This window comes from Ornithodoros turicata, chromosome 3, assembly GCF_037126465.1.
Source record: "Ornithodoros turicata isolate Travis chromosome 3, ASM3712646v1, whole genome shotgun sequence".
NCBI classification, from domain to species: domain Eukaryota; kingdom Metazoa; phylum Arthropoda; class Arachnida; order Ixodida; family Argasidae; genus Ornithodoros; species Ornithodoros turicata.
In genome coordinates this window covers 90,581,205-90,600,958 of record NC_088203.1, presented here as the reverse complement: position 1 = coordinate 90,600,958, position 19,754 = coordinate 90,581,205, and the positions used below count along the sequence as shown (strand labels likewise).

Genomic DNA, 19,754 nt, shown 5'->3' with positions numbered 1-19,754 from the left:
GCAGAACCACCAACGCTCTCCCTTCCGTACGCAAAGGCGATAGCGTACGATATACTAAAACTCTCTATTGTCCTCTTATGATGTCGCCTTTTTTCCGCGCTACCTTCCACTGGTAGTGGAATAGCTTCTGAATAAATCTCGGTTGCTAGATGAAACTGCCCGTATGTGTGTGCACCGACACTGCGCGTTCTTCACCATGGCAACGTCATTATTCCGCACATCTGCGCCACAACTGCGTTAGCCCCAACAGTAGGTTTGGTGTATTCCACGGGAGTCCCAAAATCCAGACATTTTTTGGCAATAAAATCCAGAGATTTCGGGATGTGAAAAACAGCCAGGCGCACGAGATTTCTTGATTCGGGGTGTTCCGGATCCTAACGCTAGCTCCCAGTACCCAAGTTGCTGTGATTGATCACTTTCAGCGTAATCAATTACTTCACTCAAATCTCGGAAAAGGCATGGATAACCGTAAGTTTGTGAATTCCCATTCTGCCAGTAACCGGTGCTAGAAGGGTAGTTACGTTCAGCAATGGTATGCAGCGCCACTATGGACTACGAAAATAAATTTCCTGTTCTAAATCAACATCGTGCGCACTCAATAGGCGAACCATTAATCCCGGAGTTTACGAAAGAACCTGCAAAACTTCGTTGTTTCACCCCCCCCCCCACCACAACCACCACCACCATCCAATGTATGTGTGTGTGTGTCGTTGTTTCAGATTCTTCAACACTAGACGGTGTCCCCGAGGGTTCGGTCGTCTGTTGCCTAGCAACAACGAGGGAACCTTCCCGGTCTCCGCTCCCGCCCTGCGTTGGAAGACTGCCAGCAGCTCTAGTGAGGAGATGGAAATCGACCACGGAGGGGCACGGTCCCAAGCATGTGGCGGATTGCGCACACTATGACCTCATATGGTTATCAAAACTTTTCTGAATTTTGTTCACGCGTACCGTTTTCTAGACGCGAGTTCCGTTGTTCACGTTGCGTCGGCTAGTCCGTATTGAACTTCTAGCATGAAGTACTTATCTTAAGTCTCTCTTCTGGAAACGTTGTAATGTGTGATCGCTTTAACCGCACACAACGTGAAGTATATCAAGAGTAACCCTTGAATGAGTAGAGTATTTAATTCTACTTGGGCCATGAAGGAAAAAGACAACGCAGTCCCGACCAAGCAAGGAACCTGACCATCTCCAATTTTTTTGAAAAAAATATATTCTTCAGGGGACGGGAAATGATGAAAAATGATCCTATATTTAAGCCCCAATCTTCAGCCATTTTCCAGGGAGAGGGGGAGAAAGAAATTCGTCGAAATGTGACCCAGTCATTTCGAGCTACTTTGAGGGCTTCTCAATTGAGAACTGTGCGGTTTAAGAGCCACAATATTTTTTCACGTGCTCAGTACTACATGAACAACACTCTATCTCCTTCCTACCCATTTGTATCTGAAACTTTTTTCGTAAAAAAATGGCAGTCTCAAGAAAACGCGAAAACCGCCGTTTTGTGCGCGCTGCCCCTAAGCGTTACTCTCCCGCAGCTGGTCGCCGTTACGGTCGCCAAGGGCGGACGCGATTCCGAGAAATGAAGTTAAAAACATGGTTATGGCTCAGAGCAATGCACTTTTAATTTGTATAACTCCGGAAAACACAGGATAAGAACGCTATTTTACAAAGGTGGGATATCATAAAGTCTTCAACTTTACACTCTTGGGAGCCTCACTTTCCTTTTCCAACACGTAATGAGAACGAAGGCCGAGCACTGGACGTACATTCTTCCACTCATATTCTTTTTGTCGCCTGAAGGCCTGAAGGTTTTCGCATCTTCCGAGGGGATTAAGGTGCAATAAAGTCACATTTTCGACATGTCTTGACACGGCGGTAGTGAACTCACACGCGTTTCGTATTGCTTCCGTTGCTGGAGACCACTAGTTGAAAATTGCTGCAGCATGTTTGACAACACCTCCGACTCCGTCACAGGCGTTCTTTCCATGACCTGGAGCTGAGAAAAGCCACCTATTTACAGTTGTGTTTCGTCCGAGCTCATAGTGCTGACATCTCTTTTTGAAATGCGCACTGGCCCCATGTATACAACGCTTTCATGCAGGGGTCCTTGGTCCTCCATATGTTCTTCGATCTTGAGAAGAGAAAGCAATGCTGCTGCGCTATCGCGCCGGGTGTCGTTGGACACAAAAGCATAACAGCGAGTTGAAGTTCACGTAGTAGCCACGCATGTGAATATCGAAACTTCAGTTTTGTGCCAGTGGTAGCTCTGAACTTCCTTGGGCAAGATAACCGTCCAATTCTCTGAAAAGTCAAAATGAAATTCAACGTGCCCTGGCTTTGCAGAACACTTCTCCGTTCGGATCGCTTCTTTCGGGACCTTTCTGATGTGGTCATGGCTGATATAGGAGCACCCACCTTCTAATTACTTAAATGATGTCGCGCGCAAGTAATGCCCTCCTCAGTAGGCCTCTGTTCTCCCATATTGCGAAATTAATTTCTTGGTCGTCTTGGATGCCCATACTTTCTTCAGTAAGTGCTTCTGGACCTGGACACTGTTCGCAATCCCCAGAAAGACATTCTTTGGAGTTTCCATCACAGATGCACATGCTGACGATCCCTTGCCTTGAGCTCGAAGTTTGGACAGTACGTGGGTACGCATTCCTCTCTGCACGGGTTCATACTAATCCACTTGGGGCGGATGGAGTAAAATTTGCTCAAGCTAAGCCTTATGCCTGGATACTTGTTCCTAAATTTTCTCTAGGCTTCGCGGTTGAACAAGTCATGTACTTCTTAGCTGTTGTGAGTTTCTGGTCTCCTTCTTTAACGTGCACGATGTCTCTTGATCTTGGGCCCTGAGCGTGCAGCCCAGCTCATCCACCGTATAAAAGCTCGTTGCTGCCGCCAAATCATCTTCCTTCTGAGCACTGCGCTGGTACGGATCAGGCAATGCCCACACATCTTTTTCCGCAGCCAATTTCTGTGACTTCTAAATCATGTGATTGTTCATCACGGTTGTATCGATGCTGTCAGCGACACGAATATGGGCCATAACCGCGTTTTTAACGTGATTTCTCTGAATCGCGTCCGCCCTTGGCGACCGTAACGGCGACCAGCTGCGGGAGAGTAACGCTTAGGGGCAGCGCGCAGCGCGCGTGCACACTGTCACTTTAAAAAATCGTAGCGTGACCGAAAATCAAATACGAATCTCAATTTTTTTTCTGTGTGTTAGGAAAGGGTTTCTGCGCAACATATAAGAAAATCGCGGAAACGTTTTGGTAGCCATTTTTTGCTAGCGCCAGCCGAAATACAGTTAAATCGCGACACCGCCTGTGAAATTCTTACAATCTGCTTCTAGCAGATTCACTCTAGAACAATTAAAATAGTATCAACAGATAGGGCATGCAATTACGAGACCAATGGTATAGGTTTCATTATTCTCCGATAAACGATGTCAGTACAGGAAGGCTCCGAAGAACGGCGTTTTTCGCGTTTTCTTGAGACTTTGCCATTTTTTTACGAAAAAAGTTTCAGATACAAATGGGTAGGAAGACGACAGAGTTTTGTCCATGTGGTACTGAGCAGGTGAAAAATATCGTGGCTCTTAGAACCGCACAGTTCTCAATTGAGAAATCCTCAAAGTAGCTCGAAATGACTGGGTCACATTTCGACGAATTTCTTTCTCCCCCTCTCCCTCGAAAATGGCTGAAGATTTGGGCTTAAAGTGACAGACTGGTCGAAAACATAGGTCTGGGAAACACCGCCTTATGATTTCTAATACTCCTCACAACAACTGCGCAAAATATTTCAGAAGAAATCCTATCGCACGATTTATAATCGATTTTTTTTCTATGCCGCAGTTGGTCCTGAGTAAAGGCCGCAGCGAGCTCTCGTGTGACGTGCATAAGAGCAATGCCGCACGTGACTTGCGGATGCCTGTTTGCGCGATAGTTGATTGTTGCGTGCTAGCATTTGTCCATTATGATGTTTTTGAGTAGTGATCACGCGTTATGTAGACTAAAATGCAGAGTAGCGTCAATGTAAAGACAGATATCACGACGCAGCCTTCTGTTCAGTACACTCAATGACAAAAACACCTCTCTGCATTCCCAGCAACGGCGCAGTCCTCCGCTCCACTTTGTCCATTGGGGACGTCATGCTCACGTGATGGCTGACGTACATAGAGGATCCTTGGGGCAAGGAGTATGCGAGGGAGAAAAACGAAACCGGATGTCTTCAGAGGAGTATTTTTTATTCGATATCTCGAAAACCACGCCATTTTGCGAGCTGAAACTTTCAACACAGCATGTAAGCCTCCGCGGCAGTTGGAAAAAATCAACTTCCGGTTTTCCCGGACTGTCGCTTTAAATATAGGATCATTTTTCATCATTTCCCGTCCCCTGAAGAATGTATTTAAAAAAAAAATGGAGATGGTCAGGTTCCTTGCTTGGTCGAAATTCGCTGGAATTAGCCAGTAGTGAGCACACAATATGTCCAGGGAGTGAAGCACTCCTTGAAATAAAACTAACATTCACAAGCTTTCGTTGGCGAATCTGCACTTCATCAGGTGAAAACACAAAGTTAGTTTTTCTAACCTAATTACTTGCAGGTCATGTAACAGTACTTAATTGTAACTCAGTTGTCGTTTTTTAGTAACTTATCCGCGTGTAGTTACTGCGATTACATTTTTATATTTTATCAGCTACAGGGTCTCGTCCTTTCCGTTTACCAGCTATACCAACAAGAGCGGTACCACGGTAATCTTTTTAGGGTAGTGTCATATACGTACGTTATGTGTATTGGTTCTAAGAAAAAATAGAGCATACCCAACTATTTTGCCAGTGTAAAGTCTTCGAAACAAAAAGTGGAAAAGCACCTTATTTTACCCACATATATACAGTGAACTGTCGTTAATATGACCCTCGATAACCTGACATACGCGCTTTACGACCATACTCAGGGGAAACAATGCAGTGAAACCTCTGCAAATCCCCCCCCCCCATTAATATGACAATTCCTAATTATGACCAAATTTTCGGGAACGACCATGGTCATAATAACGAGAGTTCACTGCATATGCATTCGTTTTCAGTTTTAGGTTATTAACACAGTTTATCCAAGCTCCAGAGACAAGCAGTCGTACTGTCTGGCATAAAATGTCCTCCTGGCCGTACCCACGCAAAAGCGGCGCCTGCGCTGCTCTCATGTATTTTTATTTTTAAAAAATCCTGAGCTTTCGTTTTCTTATAAACAACATCTCGTTCATCACCTTTTGGGAATAATAAGGTTCGCCATCTCTCCGTGTTGGCCCATTGCAACTGTTGGTCGTTCCTTGCTCTGAGTGCGAAATGCTCGTCGCACTGCCACTGTACAGTACTTTTTACTCGTCACTGCCACTTGTTACTACGAAATATTTGTAATACACACGCCTATAGTAGCGTATGCTGAGAAAATTTTGTAGCTCGAAGCCACTGCTAAGCTTTTCAGTTGTAGTGTTTGAGGGAGCCAACTTTTCGCATTCGATGGCGGATTCGATAAATCCCGATGTGAAAGGGGATTTGATTTGACGTCAACGAAATAAATGCGGATTCCAAATCATTTTGCCGGCACAAATTTAAATCCAGGCTTGACTTGGATTGGATTCACGGTCACAAGGAAAAAAACACAAGAAAACAAGAAAACAGAAAAAAGAAACAAGGAACAAGAAAAAAACACGAACAGTGAGGACTTGATTTGGATCCAATTTATCTCGCCTAATCCACATTGCTGGCACCGACGCTGCCAACACCAGTGAGGCGAACAAGGTGAAGACGCTTTTTTGCAGTTCCCAGAACCAGGATTATAAGTTGAAAAGTATAACAACAACAACAATAATTTTATTTTTGTTATACTTGATCCCACTGGGTTGCTTAAACATTCAATTTGCATTTTTCTTGTACAAACGCAATCGAGTTTGGAGAAGCACTATCATTATGCATACGGACGATATAAAAATATACAATAAAGTAATCATGGAATATTACAAAAAATAAAAATACAATAATCTCTCTCGTGCCCCCTCCCCTGCTCCTGTTCATACATAACGTCCGCGTCTTGCTAGCTGCTTTAGTACGAGAAACGGTGCTGAATATGTATTTCTTTTCATCGGGCAACTACAACACCCAGGGAAATGGACAGGGCAACACTGTCATCATCTATCATTCTCACAGGCTCAGACCACTGCCGGTACTAAGCATCATCGGAACGATATCATATGAAACCCCCTGAAAAAAAAAAAAGAAATGTAAAGGACTATAAAAGTCTTATCACGCTCCAACGTCAGTCGCCTTTCTACCGCTACCAACCAAAGACGCAAAGAACATCAGTGAGCGTATCTGAATACTCTGACTGTCGAGCCCCGAAGAGTATTTTTGTTGCATTTTGTGCATTTGATGAATATCACGAACTCAATTACGTGGTTCATGTGAAAGAATAACGCGATCGCTTTCGGGGACCCTCTATCAGCTAAATTTTATTTTAATCCCGCCCAAGGGATCTTACGCCTTCGTTACAAAAACATTACAGCAAAGCCGGTGGCACCTTTAACGTGAATGACCACGTTTTGTTTCTGATTTTTTTTTTTTTTCGTGCTCGTTTTCCACACCATACCGCGTTTTGTTTACGTATAAAGAATAAAGCCGCAAAACCCAGTCTGAAATGGGTTATCTTCGTGCCCACAGCTTTGCACTTCTTTGTACAACAAAAGCTGTCATCATATTTTGTTATTCAGTACGTTGTTCATGTACGTGCTTATGCGGACACACGCGAGAAGATATATAAACAGAGAACTTATATAAAGTTCTAAAATATGATTTTTTTTAAACGCTGCGTTATTGTTGATTATATCTGACGAGTCTTAATTCAAGTTGCGGAAGTCGAAAAGGAGCGCTATGCATATCTCTTTGGATGGCAAGTAATGCAATAAAGAAGGGAAAAAAAAATAGGAATTTTATCTCTGTCTAGCTTTATTCCTGAGTGTCTCTTCCATTTCGGGCAAGTGGCGGCACGGATGAAAAGATTCCCGCGACTTGAATTCGTAAACGAAATACATTTTCGCTACAGTATAATTTAAAATGTACTTGCATCGCCACTCCTCTAGTAAAAGAAAAAAAAAAGGTTGTGCACACAATAGCAGCGCTACTAGTCGCGCCGATATGTACACCACTGGTTTTAGTGTTACAGAAAGGTGGAGGTACAGGCATACAGAAAGCTGTAGACGTTACCGACTCATGCGTGTCGCGTACGGACATAGGTGGACGAAACGGACAAATGCCTAAGGAACACTACAACGTGCATGCGCTTAATCGTGCTACGCTCCATCGTTTTATTACTACACGCAAAAAAAAAAAAAAATCTTTTTGATACGTAACGCGTTCCTGCATAAAACCGGAGCACAAAACACGGACAAGAACACACATAGACGACACTTGCTCCACTATCAACATATTCTTTAAAGAAAGAATCTGTTGATAGAAAGAAAGAGAGAAAGAAAAGAATCTGTTGATAGTGGAGCAAGTGTCGTCTATGTGTGTTCTTGTCCGTGTTTTGTGCTCCGGTTTTATTCAGTCATGTACCAACAGGCCCATTCTGCCATTTTGAGTAACGCGTTCCGTTCGAACGAGAACATCGTACACAGTCATAAACGTAGTCATCATATTCATCATTAGAGCACGGATAAATACGCACTAAAAACTGCCGAAATATGCTTGCAATTATGAACCGCGAATCTTCGAAATATGCAGAAAATCGAAATATATAGAAATATAGAAATAAATAGAATATCGAAAATCCTCAAGACACGAAATGTTTTTCATTGTTCTTGGCAAGCACAACGAAAGCAATGCACTAAATACCTATTTAAAAGAAGTGAGTATTTTATTAGGGATAGCACGGCAAAATAAAGACGCCTTCGTTCTACAGCACATAATAAAGGATACTTGCGCCACAGATATAAATCATGGAGCTGAAGGGTTTGCCTTCGTGATTGATAAAATAGCGTAAACGCAGGATAGCTGGTGGAGGAAACAACAAGCGAAAGGCGGCCTTCAGTTGAAGAGTCCCCGAGAAGTTGTCTCATCCGGTGCAACACTTGCGAAGGCTTCCTGTCGCCCAGGTCTTCCTCGTTAGGCAGCTGTTGGAGTCGCGCGCGTTCAGACACCTCCATTCGCTTCAAGATGGCGGCCTTCAGATCGTCATAGGCGCGTTCAACAGGAACCGTAGCGAGCACGTCATCCAACTCCGCCGCGATTTCCGGAGGGAGGCCAGCAAGGATGTGAAAATATTTTGACTGCTGGGATTGGATGTGCCGCAGATGGAACTGGCCCTCCACTTGCCGGAACCAGGAACGAGGGTTTTGTCGCCAAAAGGGAGGTAGGCGGAGAGGCGTAGCAGCCGTCGAGATCGCAGGATCGTCTGCGCGGTAGACACGGTCCCCAGCCGATGGGTCAGTCATGGGAGACGGGACTGCCCCAGTGAGTGGATCCATTAGCCAAGAGGCGCGTAGGTCCAAACCCGGGGCACCAGAAATGTGGCAAAGGTGCCACGGAAGAAAGAGCCGAAAACCAGCTAGTTCTGTGTCAGAACTGAACGTGAATTAATTCCAGGCGCTCGGGTCAGCTGAGCGCTCGTCGTCTTTAGGCGGCGAAGATGCTACAGACACCCCGCTGGATGCTCTTCGCTACGGTGAGACCTGCCGACTTTTCCTGTGCCTTTTATCCCTTCGTCGGCGGCACCCGCTCGTATCGAAGATCTTGAGGCGCAAGCACTGCAAGGTCCGCTCGGTGATGACTCAGCTGAAGCCTAGCGTCCCGCGTTTCGTAGTGAAGACAGTGGCTTCCAGTGCCCCTCCACGGTCTCTGTCAAGCCCAGTCACCGGCCTAACTGTTCCTGGCCTGCATGGAAGGAAAAGGGATACAGCCCCGTGTGTCGCCAAGCAGCTTACCCTGGGCATGATGAACGACAACTACACGTCGTCAACGTCAGTTTTCACTGACGGGTCATCTACTCGGTGTGGATCGTCCTCGGCATTTGTCATTCCATCTCAGTCAGTCTCCTGTGGTCACCGTCTTTCTCACAGGACATCGTCTACGTGTGCCAAGCTTCATGCCATTCTATTTGCTATGCAAAAAATATCATCCAGTCCAGCTCAGTCCTGGGTCGTCTTTACAGACTCAAGACCCGCGCTCCTGCGTGTGGCCAACTTGGGGATACGTGGATCTCTTGGTCCTGTTGTCTTTGACATCCTGCAAGCTTATAAGAAGGCGACCATTGCAGGGCACACTGTAGTATTGCAGTGGATCCCCGGACATGTCGGCATCAGCGGCAACGAAGAAGCAGACAGAGCCGCATTGAGCGTCCATCAGCACGCAGCTTTTTCCCGATAATGATGTCGTTGGGCGACCGAAGACACCTTCTCTCGACACTCACCGGTCCCAAGATGCAGGCTCAGTGGGAACACGACATAGCTCACTCCCTTCTCTCTGATGTAGACCCCACGCTTTCTCTCGTCCTTCCTCCGCGACTACCGCACCCCTTAACTGCTCTCGTCCACCGCATGAGGCTTAACGTTGCCTTTACACCTGCCTTTCAACACCGTCTCGGCTCCACCTCGTCTTCCCTCTGCCCCACTTGTTGAGTACATGGCGACCTCAGCCACGTCATCCTGGTTTGTGGGCTATACCTCCACCAGCGTGCACTAATGCACAGTAAATCATTTTACACCTTTATTTGCTCAAACAAGGTGTATTCTTATAAAAACACCCTTTTCTATTCCACAAAGAGTGCAAAAAGTGCATTACTAAAGGTGTAATATTGACATACACCACGTCTTATCCAATTTGGATCATTAAGGGTGTAAAGTGAGGTGTTGAAACAGGTGTTTTCCGTCGAATGCACCTTTTTTACACTGATTTGAATTGGGAGTACGGTGTTAAAAATGGTGTTTTATTTCGTGAGAGAAAAATTATGCTGGTTTCACAGCTCCGCTCAGCAAGTAATCACATTATATACGATAACCTGAGTTAAAAACACAGTATTTGACAGGGAGGGATGTTAGAAATTTGGCTTATACCTTTGACTCGTTGCAAGCGTGGGTGCTAATTGCAAAAACATATTCCCGCCACCGTTACAAACGTTTCCCGCCCCACCACATGTAACGAACGTGCCCCAAGAAATTTTATTTCAGTATATGATACATCCGACACGCCAATATAGGCTACTGAGGGTGCCCCAGGTCTCTTTATGCCTCTGCACTCACGTTGGTCCCACAGTGTTAACAAGCTAACGAGGCGTGCCTGCGACGCATTGCACTCCGGTTTAGGTTCTACGATGGAACCACGGATGGAAGTCTACCGCGTTCGCGGTGCTGCTTGCCATAGAAGCAAGAACGTCGAACTGTATGTCTCGGCCAGTGGTGTCGGTATGCTGCCGCGGAAGCTCCTATTACACTATTTGCGAGGGAATATTTGCTAGCAAATAATTCCATCATAAAAGGTGTTTTCAATAGAATACTCCCATTTTAAGGGTGTTTTTGTTTTTAAACACCCATTATAACAGTGTTTTATTAGGAATACACTTAACTAAAGGGTGCATTAGAAAACACCCATCATTTGAGTGTAAAGGCAACACCAAAAAGGTGTGCGCTATGGGACAAGCCATTTACACCAAAAAAGTGTAAAAAAGTTTACTGTGTGGAAGTCTCTATGGAACGCATTGACAAGCGGCCGTTCAACCTAGCGAAGATCCTCGGTCCGTGGTCGAACGCTGCCTACCAGACGCAGGGCCTTCGTCTTCTGGCGGAGTACTTGTGCCTCACCAGTCTGGCGACCGCTCTTTGAAAGCCCCCATCATCATGACTCCTTCCTCTACCAACGCGAAACAGGGCAGTGTACCGCCTCAGCGGCGGTGAATCGCCCACCCCATCACCATCCAATGTATGTGTGTGCGTGCGCGTATCTTCGTAACCTTTTAATGTTACGTTTAATGTGTATTATTTGTCTAGTAACCCAAGGATTATTCCTCTGAGTACGCTTCCTTTTGTTTGGAATAAAGGTATCTAAGTAGTGTTTGCAGTGATTCTTAAATTTATTCCAAAGTACATTAACGTCGCTGTCTGTAAACGTATCCAAAGCCCGGTTCAGATATTCCACAACCTGTATGTCATTGGAAGCATAATTTTTAACAGTGATGATTTTTGAAGGCCCATTGTTCCTTACTCCACTTAACATGACAACAAAATACACCAACCTATGATCGGATATGCCTCCGTCAACTGAAACAGTAGACCACCTTATACCACTGCTGACAAGTACAAGATCTAACAAAGATGCAGATAAGTTTGTTATTCTGGTGGGTTCGTGCACTATTTGAGTTAGGTCATAGGCTGTTATCATATCTAACTGTACCTCTGAGCTCACAGCATCACTCCCGCCACATCTGAGGGTATTCCAGTCAATGTCCAGAGATTAAAATCCCCTGCAATTATGAGCTTATGGTTCCGATAACGATCAACATAGTCATGCAATTGATGCATAAAATCCGGCACCGCTCTAGGAGCTCGATACACACCGATCACTATTACTGTATTCCCGCGGAAGTTAATTTTACAGCATAGACTTTCATGTTGTTCGATCTGATTGAGAGCATGTACCTCAACATTATGTTTTGCAAGTATGGCGACACCGCCTCCCCTACTTGAACGGTCCCTTCTATATACTTTGTAAGACGGGGGGAAGATAACGCCATCAGGGTGAGCGGAGCTTAGCCATGTTTCAGTAATTATCATGACATGTGGATCATAACTTAGCAAAACATGCTCAAGTTTATCACGTATCAGCATATAGCTTTCAGTGCCTTCCCGGGGGCTTCAAACATGAAAGCTCTTAACCCCAGCAGCCGTAAAATAATTGTCGAAAGCTTCTGGCAACGGGCCAGACTTCGTCTAGCTACTGGAGTTTCTCCCTTTAAACTTATGGGCCTAATAAAACGGATTCCGAATTAAAGTGTTCGGGTGATGCACGTCGCTGTATTGGAGCTAATGAATCTCAACCGGGGATTTCAAAGGCCCACTCTCTGTGGTCACCATGATCGAACAAAGTACCGACACGAAGGGGAGGTCTGAGATTAAGCATGTCGATCGCCGAGTTTTTGCGGATTTTAATGGAGGTGGAACGGCCTCGCATTTCCGTTGGGAAGGCAGCAGCGAAAACGAAAAATGTGCTAGCCTCCCATTGCTGCTGTTGAATTTAATATATGGTTGTTTGTTTCTTGGTGGCATTTTATAGCCGAGCGATCTGCCTGCTAAGATGGCGGCATGTTGCTAGAGTCACTAAATAGGGAGCAGAGCAGCGACATAGAGCCACGCCGGCGAGCGAGCCCGCCATTTTGAGTCAGGCACGGCTGCGTCGCCTAGCAATGGGACGCCAGTCTCCCCCTTCTCCGGTGGAGAACAACGCGCAGTCGAACCATCTCGCAACCCAGGAAACCGGTTTTGGATGGGGGTGATCCAACATGGACGGCGCGTTCTTGGAAGGAGAAACCACGTGACATGATCGGGCCCAATCGCGGACACCGAACGGCGGCTCCGACGCGGAAAACGAATGCGATACTCTGTACCCCTATTTAGTGACTCCAGGGGGATCGTGCTTCCTGGATTGATTTCGAAGGGGAGTGTGCCGACGCTTGATTTAAAACGACTGAGGAAAATCCAGGGAAAGATGCCCAGACAGCATAGTCGCTGCCGAGATTCAAACCTGGGTCACCAGGCAGTCTTGGTGTGGAAGATGATCATCTCAACAGCTAAAGCACGAGAGCCGGTGGCACGGGGAGGTGACGCAAAATATGAACGAAAGAGAAGGAAGGGAGAAAGTGAGGCGCAAGGACTCGCAATGTACGTCGCTGCGCAAGGAAGAATAATCATTCACAGCGTGTCGCCCACCTTTTCGACGCAGCCCGAAGAAGAACCTCATTTGGAAGATACCCGCGGTTTATGCATTTGTGGTCCGACGTGCGTGAGAGTTAAATAAGTGCGATGCGCACTATTTGCTGATGAAATGGAGTACCAATCCCGCATTGGAATTGCGGTCCGTATAGGATGAAACTAAGTCTGTCGACGTGCCTTGCTCAAGGCACTTTTTTTGTATGTGTGTGCGTCCTGAACGAAGCATACTGAAGCGATGAAAGGACGTATATAGAACACCTTTTCTCCTCATTTTCAACTTTGGTCCTTTTCCTTCAACAGTGATTGATTGATTGAGAAATAAAGACAGCAGCTTTCGACAGCGTGCCGCGCATTATCCACCAGATTGATGCGTCACACACCTGCTTCTGCATTTTATTCTTTTACCAACCAATCAACACCTGCTTTTTCCGTTCGAAAAACTTATAAATTATGTTAAACCTAATATGGCCGCACTCAAGACAGCCACCGTAAAACCTCCGAAAACATTGGAAACGAAACTGACAATAGCATGTAGCCATGCAATTGCTGACGGACTCACCTTACGTGTAAATCTGCTCCCAATTATTATTTAGAAACTGATAATATGTGTGACGCTGTGGCGGTGACGATGTATATACCAGTAAATATCACTACACAGGGAGAGAAGTGGGGTGAAAAGAAAAAGAACAGAGGCGTACATCGGATTTGTGCGGCCAGCTGCTCAGACCTCTTATTGTTAAAACGAGACACTCTTAACGATATGGGAGGCTTATTAGCGCTGAGCGGAAACGCGAAAGAGTCTCGTTTTTGTGTTTCAATGCGGCACAAAATTTGGTGGGCAGAGAACAAGAACCCGTCGGAAAAAGAAGTAGAATTGCAACGCTGTGGTGTCGAAAGAAAGGCATTTTCGGAAACAGATTGAAAAAAGTGTTTAAGATAGGGCACCAAAGGGTACTGCACAGAGAGGGACGGGGGATCTTTCCTCTCTGTTTCTAAAACCATTTCAATAACACTTGCCAGCTGTATGTGTAACATAAACAAATTCCACTGAGAACCAAGGTTGCGGAGTTGCCACACCGGAGTGGAATGACTCTGGAATCATTCCAGCGTTATATGAACCTCGAATGGAATGGGAATGGAATGGGAGTGGAATGGAGATAACAGGGAATGGAATAGGGAATTTGACCTTTTTGCCTGAGTGCCGCTGTGATAGTTTTGGTTCCAACCCACAGGTTTCTTGCATCCATGCCCACGCACCACACCTGCCCTCGGTCAATAAGGAAATAATGGTGTCAAATATATCGGTTTAGTATATGTAAGGTGCGGCAGTGACAGACAAACAATGGGGATGAGCGCGGATAACGTTTGCACGGTAGCCGTGCACCTAAAATCCGCGTCCGCGCCGTGACCTCCCATGTTAGCCCATATCAGCATCTGCACGGAGATTGAATATATCCTAACATGCGCGATAGTTGTATTTGTGTTAAAAAATACTAACACGACGAAAAATGCTACAAATGTTTTCACGTTGTTTCAGTGTGCAAACTGTTGAGGGACATTATGTTATCAGCTACTGCCCGATAAAAGGTAGTTAAAGGCATATCAATGCATCGCCGACTTTTATTATTATTATTTGTTACTATTATTTTTATTATTTATTATTACACGACTGCACACGCGATGATCCCGGACTTTTGGGACTGACGCGTTTACACTCAGGATTTTCTGCTGTCTCTGCCTGTTCTATCGCGCAACAACATGACATTTGGGCACAGCAAGGCCGACCACACGCTATACGAAGGTGAGATAATTACAACACGAAGTGGGACAACTTGCTCGTCCCTTCGCTCCCATTCGAAGTATGACACTCACCTTGAATCCTACGCGGCGCTATTAGCGCGGCCACGAGACAAGCTGTTAACGCCAGCCCTCCAGATGGACCTGTAAACAGAGGATATGTCACGTGACTCCTGTGCGTTATTGACTTCAAAGTCTCGTCCTAGCTAGAGTAGTGGACTTCGCCACATGACCGTTTCTTCGAAGGATTCTTTACTTTGAGACAGGGGTTAAAAAGGGATCGTTCCTGAGCTAGTGATATATCGTCTCTCTTTACATCTTACATACCCAATTTTTCTTTATCACATCACATCACACTACATCATATCACACCTTACACCAATGCATATACACTCTGCAATTGCGCGAACCTAACGTTTACGTCTTCTACCTTGAAGCACTGAACAGTTTTGTCGAACACATAAATGCATACATTCGTAATGTTGAAAGGGACGGTCGCGCCCAGAAATCCATATCTACGAAACAATTATATACTTGGCTAATTACTTCGCCCGCAAAGCAATTTTTTAATCAACGAATTTTAAACATCAGCGCTGCTTCCACAGCTACGGAGGCTCCGGGGACAACGAGATCAGGTGTGACGTCACACCCTAACAGGACGCGAAAGAGGGCATCGCTAAAAGGAGAATAGCGCCGTCAAGACGGCCCTCGGCTCGCGGCATCCCTTTTCTCAAGGCCGCGCTCTGATTGGTGGTGCTGGGAATGACGTTTACGCCTTTTTCCAGGCAGGGAATTCCGGCACACTCTCAACATCAGGCGTCTGCTCTTGTCATGTATTCCATGGAGCAGCAGTCAAACAGCGCCACTACTTCGCGTGGGATTTTGGATACCGTGGTCAGATGTCAACGAGGTATAAAATGACACCATAGCTTCGAAATCGACTCGAACAGATGCGACCGTCCCTTTGAACACTTCGCCCGACAAGAAATGTAGCCTTTGATTTTTATTATAAGAACACTAGAAATTGAAATACGAATTTACAATGAACAGGGACATTATGGCGGGAACTCGCAAACGCTATTATGTGAGGGAGAGAAAGAGAGAGAGAGAGAGAGAGAGACTGCGTTGTTGAATGTGATTTTTGGGAAGGTGCGATCGTCCTGCTCAGGGGAGGCGGCTCTGTGTACCAAAAACGCGATTGTCTCTCAAAAGTTGAGGCTGTGGTATAGCCATCATGAACAAACGTTGGTGGCAAGCATCGTGGTTAGTTGGACGGACAACACGGAACTACATATACATCACAGGACACGCAGCGGAAGTGTCTAGTGCGTTATCTCACCCTGTGAGCGACGTGTTTATATACCATGTATAACCTTTTGCTTGCGTCGTAGCGCTGTGCCCATTCGACAAATTGAGCCAATTAGAGCAGCATTTGATGTTGCTTCTGCCACTGTGAAGTAAACGTAAGTTTCTATTTATTCTTCTTGCTTTTATTATTTTCTTTCTTTTATTTATTATCTTCCTTTCTCTATAAACCAATACGTAAAGCACAGAACTTGGTTGCATTACTTGTTTTCTCCGCTGTAGGTGCTTTATCTCGGGGCCAGTCAGGTTGGAGATGGGTATAGTTTCTCGCGTGCCTTTTCTCATATATTGCCAGCATAAAGACACCAGGACAAAGACAACTCTCGCCTGCTAGTTGAACGTCTACCATTCGTCTACTCTTTATTGGCGATGTCGTATTGGATACGACAGATACGAAATTAACGGACAGGTCTTCCCCTGAGAGGACTTCTTCGTAACGTACAAACAAATGCTCTCTAGACTGCAAACATGATCTGCATGTACTAAGTTGCAATTATATAAGATTGACTTTACTGCACAACGCAAATTGCAGATACTGTCAGCAAACTGCAACTAGTGAGCACACCCTAGGCGACTAGCGTGCATACAATAGCTGCGGGACAAACACGTCGCACAGTCCAGAAATCGCACGCTGGGCGATGTTCTGCATTCGAGACGTACCTTCGCCGAGGATCCAGAGCTCGCAGCCTACTCTCTAAAAACAGAACTTCTCCGTATAGCACGCTGTGCGCCAGTCATTGCCATGAATGATAGATTTATCTCTTCAAAGAGAGGAGGCGTACGGCTTGTTGTTGGAATTTGGATATATGATAATTGCCACAAAAAGGCGTAGGCCCCCCTCTCTCTCCGAATCAGAAGACATCCTTCCTGCGTTCAGGAAGTTGCCTTGCGCAAAGACTGCTTAAGGTTGGACGGCTGCGCAGTGCGCACTTTGCTTTCAAATCTACTGACCCCCATACTCTGAAGGCCAACTCACAGCCGCTGTTTTCCTGGACGTCATGAAAGCCGATGACAGCGTCCTCCACAGCGCTGTTGTCGCAACGCTGCAAGAGTCGGGTGTCGGGGCCCGCATGACGGCGTGGATCCGCGACTTCCTGCCGGATCGGACTCTATTTGTGCGCACCACGCAAGGTGACACAGCCCCGTTCCCTGTCCATCGCGGCGTACCGCAAGACAGTGTGTTAAGTCCGCTCCTATTCAACCTCATCATTGCTTCACTCCCGACGCACTTGTCTGAGCATACCAACATTACAATTTACGCTGACGACATTTGCATATGGACCTCTGCCATGCGGCGTGACGCCATTCAACATCGCCTACAAGACGCCCTGAACACCATCGTGTTATACCTGGCCGATAGGAGACTACGTGTCTCCCCGAGCAAGACAGTCGGCATGGCGTTTACCGGGCGGTCATTCGCCCGCTACCCTGTTCATGTCTCTGGAACCCCTCTCTAATTCGTGCCGCACTGCAAATATCTCGGCGTAATCATTGACAAACGCCTGTCATGGTCCCACCACATCAAGGCACTCTCGGCCAAGACGTCCAACTTTGCGAACGTCCTGCGACGGGTCTCTGGACTGTCGTGGGGTCCGTCTTGTGACGACCTGCGCCGAGTACACCACTCCGTCGTGTTAGGCCTGCTGCGCTACAGCCTCCCGGTGTTGCACGGCCTGAGTAGGACTGGCGAGCGTGAGCTCCTCAATATCCAGGTCCGCAGCCTTCGAGTGTGTCTGGGCTTGCCTAAGACGACTGAAACATACTCAGTCCTTGCGGAGGCACGTGAATCACCTGCAAACATCCTGCGTGACAGGGAGACCCTTCGAGTCTACACGCGGATCCTAACGCGGCACCCCTTCCACTATCTCCGACTCATAGGAAGTGACTACCCCGACTTTGCCTTTGGTGGCGCTGTCGACCGCCTGCGGGTGGTTGTGCCCCAGCCTTCTTGTACCGTGTCCTTTGCCCCTCCTTTGTGGGCTCTCGACCGGCCCTTCGTGTGCTTCACTATCCTCGGCCTTGGGCGAAAGAATGACACGCCTTCCGTTGTCGCACGTCAGCTTGCCCTGGAGCACCTCTCCAGGCTACATGACCAGCGGCTAGCTGTTTACACCGACGGGTCGGTCGTACCTGACAGGGCGAGCGCAGCATTTTATGTGCCCCACGAGGTCATCGAGCGCACCTTTAAACTTGCAAACGAGACGTCATCCTCATCAACGGAGGCTGAACTCTTTGCCGTGTACGCGGCGCTTGAGCACATTTCCATCTCGGCACAGGAAAACTGGTCCATCTTTACGGATAGTAAGGCAGCGTTAGAGGTTATCAGCTCACACGGATCCCAGGCGATCAACGACCACCACGCAATGACTATCTCGTCATACAACTCCATTCTCGCCTCCGGTCATACCGTCTGGCTCCAGTGGGTTCCCAGCCACATAGGCCTCCCTGGGAATACCCGTGCCGACGCTGCTGCAAGGCGCGCGCATAGCTGTGACAGCCCCATCGCAAACCTACCGCTCACGGCATCAGCTTGCCTCTTTGATATTCGTCGATGGTCTGCCTCTGAAACCCGCCACTTCATTGCAGACGCTATTCGATGCAACACCTTTCTTCGAGCCATCGACCCCGCGATGCAACTTTACCCCACCCAACACCTTACCAGGGCCGAGGAAACTCTCCTTCATCGACTCCGCCTTAACGTCGCCTATATGCCGTCACTCCTGCACAAGATGTGCAGACGCGGCAACGCAAACTGCGATGCCTGCGGCGCCATCGCTGACATAGCCCACCTCCTGCCAACGTGCCCGACGTTCTCGGCGCCCCGTGCCGCCCTCGCCCGACGCCTCTAAGCTTTGAGCCACCACCCCCTCTCGCTCGCTACCCTCCTCGGGCCTGTCCCGCGCCCTGGGCAACGGGATGTTACCAAGGTACTCTTCGAGTACCTCAAGGCCACCGAAATTATGATCACCCTCGGAAGCACAGGCGGCAAGCCTCACCGCCCGTAGCACATCGTTGCCATCGCGGCTTCTCCCGCACCTGTTTTTTTTAAGGAGTAGCAAGCCGGTACTTGCCTGGCTGACATCTCCTTTTGTGTGAATAAACATATACCCCCCCCCCCCCCATACTCGTGCTGATGTATTGGCTCGGCTTGCCCACGACACTGAGAAGTCGACTGTCCTTCCCCTTACAACAACAACTAGATAATGATGACGACATGGGGTGTTTCACCGCGGCGATGCGGTACCCTACCCCACTTCATGTAGAACAGTACATGAAGAAGATGAGAGAGGAAATAATACTAGAAAACACGCGCACACACTAAAGCGTCTGAAGCAACCTGGTGGACGAGAATACATCCATGAACAGGTAAATAACCCTACGATGGAGCACACGGTCTTCCCCTTACGCTCTCTATGTGCCAGCTGAGAATGTGTTCACTGCCAACTGCAACCAGCTCTTTCAACAAAAAGCTACCCGCACCAACACCTTCCTTCGATCAATTGACCCGCTAATCGCCCATGTTGTGCATGGCTGCATGCCGCGTAGCGAGGAGTCGTTGCTTCGTCGGTTGCGGTGGTGGCGGCGGTGGTGGCGGTGGTGGTGATGGTGAAAGGGTTCGCCG

General features: G+C 47.2%; 1 protein-coding gene across 3 annotated transcripts in view; it reads right to left on the bottom strand.

Annotated features, from left to right (window-relative positions):
• The window catches only part of LOC135388801 (B-cell receptor CD22-like), a 442,796-nt gene that overhangs the window by 23,995 nt on the left and 399,047 nt on the right, over nucleotides 1-19,754 (bottom strand). For all 3 annotated transcript variants that reach the window (XM_064618610.1, XM_064618608.1, XM_064618609.1), the window contains one exon: nucleotides 14,843-14,911. In XM_064618610.1, coding sequence (XP_064474680.1) covers nucleotides 14,843-14,911 — 69 coding nt within the window. The remainder of the gene's footprint in view (nucleotides 1-14,842; nucleotides 14,912-19,754) is intronic.